Source organism: Erigeron canadensis, chromosome 1 (genome assembly GCF_010389155.1).
Source record: "Erigeron canadensis isolate Cc75 chromosome 1, C_canadensis_v1, whole genome shotgun sequence".
Classification (NCBI taxonomy): Eukaryota; Viridiplantae; Streptophyta; class Magnoliopsida; order Asterales; family Asteraceae; genus Erigeron; species Erigeron canadensis.
Genome location: NC_057761.1, coordinates 47,614,729 through 47,621,085, shown reverse-complemented (window position 1 = coordinate 47,621,085; position 6,357 = coordinate 47,614,729). Strand labels below are relative to the sequence as shown.

At 33.0% G+C, this 6,357-nt stretch overlaps 1 protein-coding gene across 2 annotated transcripts; it reads right to left on the bottom strand.

The window, feature by feature from the left end:
• Nucleotides 1–1,183: 1,183 nt before the first annotated feature.
• LOC122584124 (protein THYLAKOID ASSEMBLY 8-like, chloroplastic) lies at nucleotides 1,184–5,940 on the bottom strand. Of its 2 annotated transcripts, XM_043756408.1 has the most exons (4): nucleotides 5,843–5,940; nucleotides 5,102–5,539; nucleotides 2,117–2,507; nucleotides 1,184–1,424 (listed from the first exon to the last, which is right to left on the bottom strand). In XM_043756408.1, exons 2-3 carry the CDS (start codon nucleotides 5,516–5,518, stop codon nucleotides 2,118–2,120), a joined length of 807 nt encoding a protein of 268 aa, XP_043612343.1. In that variant the 5' UTR covers nucleotides 5,519–5,539; nucleotides 5,843–5,940; the 3' UTR covers nucleotides 1,184–1,424; nucleotide 2,117. The 2 variants fall into 2 exon arrangements, with proteins under 2 accessions (XP_043612343.1, XP_043612342.1); XM_043756407.1 differs by lacking the exon at nucleotides 1,184–1,424 and having other exon boundaries at nucleotides 1,872–2,507.
• Between the last annotated feature and the right edge of the window lie 417 nt (nucleotides 5,941–6,357).

Genomic DNA, 6,357 nt, shown 5'->3' with positions numbered 1-6,357 from the left:
AATTACTTAATTGACATTTAAGAAAATGACAAATACTTTATAAGATAGTATTAGATTTATGTAATTCAAAGTTGATCAAATATTTTTTTTTGTGATTGGTTTCACTTTCAGGTAATTATACCATTAACTCTGTTACTTTCATATCATTTGTTAACTTTAATTAAGTTTTTCATTTTTAGGTCTGTTAATTTCAAATCATTGTATAAATTATTAGTTAAAACAACTTATATATATATATATTTTTAGTTTCTTAAAGATAAATTTTGTTAATATACTATTTTAGAATATTATTTGAAACATTTACATTTAATTACTTTCTTATCTTATATATAAATAAAACAAGATTTTATTACATCATTATGTTTAGGGAAAATCTTACTAGGGATATCTAGACTTTTTTTATATCAATTAACTTTTTTATATAAATATATTTATGACATCATATCAAATTTTCATTTTTAATCCATCATTAAGAAGTTTCTCAAAAATAATCAAACTTAATGTAAAATAACATATTTTTGAAGATCTAATATCAATTTTTAAGAATAACATCTCATTATTTTTATTTTCATTCTCCTTTTAACTTGATCATTATCATTTTTTGCAATTTAATTTGATTTCAAAAAACACGTGTTACGTACTTAATTTAGTTTTGTTTTCTTAATTATGTTTTCTGTTTATTAGTATGAGTTCAATAATGATAGTTAGACATTCGTATTATCGTATAGTAAAAGAAGTGCAAGTAAGATGTATAATTACTATCTATTTGATCAACACATTTACGTTTATGTCCTACGTAAAAACATTTTAGCCTGAGTGTTAGTCACCTATTTTAGAATTTTCAATTGTGGCATGATAACGATTCTATGGTTCTTTATTTTTATTGTCAACTTTTATAAAGATGCAAGTAATGTTGCATTTTTGTATATATATTTTGTATGCTCATTACCTAAATACCTATGATATACCCGGGTATTACCCGGGATAATGAGCTAGTTAAGTATTATTTATGAATTTTTTTTTAGTGTTCAGAGGACCCAAATTATGTTATCGTGCAGGGTACTTAAAATTCACGGGACAGGCTTGCCCTAAGTATTTATATTTAAGAGAATAATGTAGAGCAATACACGAAATGAAATAAGGAATACTAAGATACTTTTTAGTTAATACAATAAAAGCCTAAAGTCAGAAATATGAATATAAATTATTACTACTAAATGTATAAATACATACATTTCAAAATTGATTGAAAATTGAGAGAGGGTAAGAAGCAGCATTGAGACGTTGGAGTATTACCCATAGGCCATAGCTAATATCTTCATTTAAGCCCATATACTTGACAGGCCCAACCTTAGAGTCTAGGTCCCATTCAGAAGCCCATCACGTACTCCATCTTCTCTGTGACAGTGTCAGAAGTCGTATGACTGCCATCCAATCATATATTCAACAATAACGTTAATTACTGTGAGTGTTAGTTTGGTATCCATCACTCAAATCCTAGCAACACACAAAGTTGCATGAGAAAGAAAAGAACCATAGAATTGACATGATTGGACACATCGATATCCACTTAATCCATAGTTAAACTATTTATTTTACTACTATTCGATTTCAATACAAAGTTTATAATACACAATGATTGTTTCTGTCGAACCAACATAGGAAGATCCTAGTCCATCATGGTCGCTTCCAGTCTACCGCACCAAGAAAAGATGTCATCAACTTGGTTTCTGGAGACAAAACTATACGGGCTTAGCCCAATCAAGGAATTAATCTTTTTGGAAAAGTGGTGGATCATTGAAAAGGATTAGTAAAACAGTGTCATTTGCAAAACGCTGAGTCCGGGTTTCCCACCTTTAAATAACACCGGGTTTCCAAAGCACACATTTAACACTGACACGACTATGAAGTCCGGATTCTGTTGACCTGAAACACTTTTTTGACCTTGACTCGTTTCCTACCGAGAAATGTAGACTTACAAACATTTTTCTAAAGTGGCTAATAAAGGTTCAAATAGTATGCCCAAAAGTTGCAAACAGCAGAAACTGTCGGGACTCGGGATACTATCTCTAGACAAATGATATGTATCATATAATTTCCAAATAAAAAACAACACCTTAACGCAATCCAAAAATCTCTTCCGGTGGGTCGTAAATACTTTGATCAGGGAAAATCTCTTCAAAGTCTTGCTTCACTTTGTTCCTCAACAAGGGATGTGGCAGAAGCCCCTTCAATAAAACTCTAAATGGCAATTCATCTGGTGGATCTGGAGACTGTTTCATGTCCTCGTAGATGTTCATAGCATCGCCAGGAGATCCAAACCTCAAAAACCCGCGAATTACTTCAGTGTATGTTTGAGAATCAGGGTACAAATTCTCCTTTTTCATGCTTTCCCACAACTGCATTGCCTCATCCATCTTTTTAGATTTAGATAATGCAATAATCAGGTCTTTGTACAAGTATACATCTGGGGTATACCAGTCTTGCTTTTGAATCACCCAAAACATCTGAAATTTCAATTGAATAGGTGTGAGCTAAAACAACTAATAAAAGTTATATGATTCGCCAGTGGCTAACATGAATAATATGTCACATTTCCATACATATAACCTTGCAGCATAGTACATGTTTAATGGTTGACACTGAAATGGGTTATATTTAGTATAGGTTCATGCCCACAATAACTTTACTGAACAAATTTTAGTGAATATTGGTATTATATATGATTTCACAAGCTATAATAGTGCAAAATAGCTACAAAATTCTACATAATATAACACTTTGGAAGGATGTGGAATACACTTTGGATAACTTTCAACCCATTAGACTCGTTAGGGCATGACCCAATTCAACCCATCTGTAACTAAATAACTGCCACTTATAAGGCTATAAGTGTTATTCATTTTTTTCATGGCCTTTGGAACAGCAATACATGCTCATATAAATCATATATAAATGTCTGGGAATACAAACATGGCTAAAGATAGTGTGCTATACAACTAGCCACTGTTTAGCAAAGCCAATTAGCTTTAATGCTTACAATATATACAAGACAGTCTAAAAGACTACATAGATGGCCATGTGTGAAGGAAACTTCTAGCAATGCATATCAGCATATGATAGTGGTGATCTAAGAAAGCAGCATAAAGACTATTTCACAGAAAGGAGGAAGCCCTTTTATACAGAGTTGATGTGGAATGATAAAGGTAAAAAAGAACAAAATATATATTTTTTTAACAAAACGTAAACTGCATATTAAAACCAAATGCAATACATAAACAATCTACTAAGTAGCAGCATTAGACATGCCCAATCTGCTCAACAAAGTAAATACACAAATTTTTCAAAGAACTAATGTTATATAACATTCAAGCAAACTGAATAAAGAAAGCCCATTCTAGACCAAAGACAATAAACTCAGAAAGAAGTAGCTCTTATCCAGGAATACAGCCCACCAGTAGTCAACAAACCATCAGGTTTGCACTAGCACAGGACCAAGCAGTGTTATCTTTCACTCCTCGTATTCCTATTTGCACATGCTATCCAATTCAGATTCATCTCACCAAATCATTTACTTACAGCAAAGTTAGGTTGAACATCCCAATTCTTATACACCCTAATCACAGATTTAGTTCTTCTAATCTTTAAGCTCATAAATCTCGGCTTAATAGTTTAACTAATACATTCAATGACATCTTTAACACTTCTGCTACCATTTCCAAACAACTTCTGATTTCTTTCTTGCCAAATGCAATACACGGAGGCACTAATAACTAATCTCCCTACGACACAAGTGACTGCATTGTTTATATACCTGTTAGACATAGACATGAACAAAACAATATCATCCCAATTGCCTGGCAAACCAGTTAACTCTCCTCTCTTCATCATTTCCTCCCACACATTCTTTAAGAACTTGCACTTGAAGAAAAGATGGTCATGAGAATCATGACATTCCATATGCAGAGAGTAAAAAAAGAATATAACCCTACAAAAAAGATGTCTATCATGTCTAAATATTATAGCACAAGATTTAGAACGGCGGACAAACCCTGACAACGAGGTTCTTTGGACCCAACTGACCGTTCCCCAAGGACTAGCTCTAGACAATGTTTAGTGATGGGAACGGATTTGAACCCATGACCAATTTCTAGGAAAGTCCTCCACAGTGGCCACAAAGCATTTGCACCTGAGGGATGACGCCACTAAGGCCAAAGGCCCGTGGTTATCATGCCTAAATATTGACTCTGACTTTTGTTAGCTTACACATCAGATAGTTTGCTCCAAGTGTTTAACTCACTAAAAAACAGAACTATGGGTTGCTTTGCGGGTCATTGCTGTATAAAAAGGCAAGCACATAAAGACTGTTGTAGAATTACTGGTGCCAAAATATTACATTCCCATAACAGAGTTACACAAGAACTCTATATCACAGTTCGGAGAGTGAATGATATTTGCGGTTACAAGACTATTCTGCTCCTTTATCAACAACAAAATTCCTGTACACTACGCTAAAACATAAATAACTGGATACAGCACATATGCAGTCAGGTCCACTTTTAACCTAATCATGTCTTTCACCTAATATTATCTCCTACGTAACATGAGTGATTATGGTTTCTTAATACTCATGTTACTAGTATCGCAGCAGAACACATGTCGCAGATAATCTCGAAAAGCTAAATAAAGTTCCATAAGCTGGTAAGGGAGTCATCCTAAAGTAGATATTAGAACGACCATAGAAAAGCAGATATTTCACTTGAAACCTATAGAAGAACAGGAATTATATGAGTAATTCTAGCTTCAAATCTACAAAAACCAGTTTAGGTTGAGAAAATCTACTTATCCGGCCTACTTTAGCTGGTAAATAATTGCTTGTCATAACTACCCGCCGTCAGCTTGATCCTAAAGTTCAATAAATGTTTTACTCTCTGATTTTTCAAAAAGTTCAATTTAATATTACCAATACAGCAGCTTGATCCAGTTTTTAACCATATGATTAAATAATTCAATCACTATAACGACTAAAAGACACATATCAACTGCTAAATACTAAGTCCAAAACCTTAAATAGATTAAAGGGAATAAGGATGAGTAAAACCTTGACGGCTAAATGCACTTCTTCTTGGCGTTCAAGCTCATTGAGAACAGCAACCATATCCATCTTTAAGAGCCTCGAGACGTGTATTTTAACAAACTTATCGAGTTTCTCTTCATCATCTTTAACTCTCTTTAACCCCAAAATAACAGACAGAGCTTCTTTACCCAGCAACTTCTTTCCCCTCCAAAGCGAACCTCTCGGCCTGCCATCATGGTAATCTCGGGGCTTTATATATCTATACAGCTGGCACACATCTTTAAGACTCTGAGTTGCGTAATTAAACACAAATGGCCTCGTAGACGATGTTGAGCACGAAGAAATGTAGTCACTTGAAAATATCGGAATTCTTGTTATGTCGCGTTGAATCAACATCGACGATGTAGATAAGAATAGCCTTGACCTCAATCTGACCCACATTGCAGAGGCCAACTCCTATTACTATTAATTAAAAGATATTAGTGCAAGTAAACAAGAAAAAAAATATATTTAATAACCGAAGACAAATAACAACAACAACAACAGCAGCAATTATTAATCAATAAAACATATATTCCATTATTGAATGTGTCAGAGGCATTTGATTTCGACAATCTAAATAGCTCACTGAGAACAATTTCATCATATAGATTAATAGAAAGGCAAATTCTAACATACTTATAACATATATATATATATATATAGTGTATTTATCTCTGTTGCTATAAAAAAAAATTAATTTGATATGAAGATTTATTCATTTACCTCCAACGGGAACAGCAAGAAACAAGAAAATCAGAGGGAGTGTATTGGGGTTTAGGGTTTAATTAAATGTTTTACAGTTATGTGCTATTCACTTGGGTTATAACCTCCAAATGTTTTTCTTTATCGGTTTATTTTGTAATTTAAATTTATTAGAAATATTATCTATATTTATATATTTAAATCTTTTTTTTCTATATAAAACAAACTGTTATCCCTTTTAAGTAATTAAGATTTTAAAATTACCATATTACCTTATTATTTATTCATTACCCTTAATGAAATAACTTACACCATATATCTTTCAACCCTTAAATAATCATATCAACCCTCTTACATCAAATAAATTACATTCACTGCCATGCCACCACCACCATTGCACATCGCCACTGCCGCCTTCGTCACACTGTCGTCGCTACCGTCATTGCCGCTGCATCGCGCGAGCATCTGTCTAATAGTTTTCTAACAAAAACTTTATAAGCTCTAAAATATTTTGATCATTATTCTATAGCTTATAA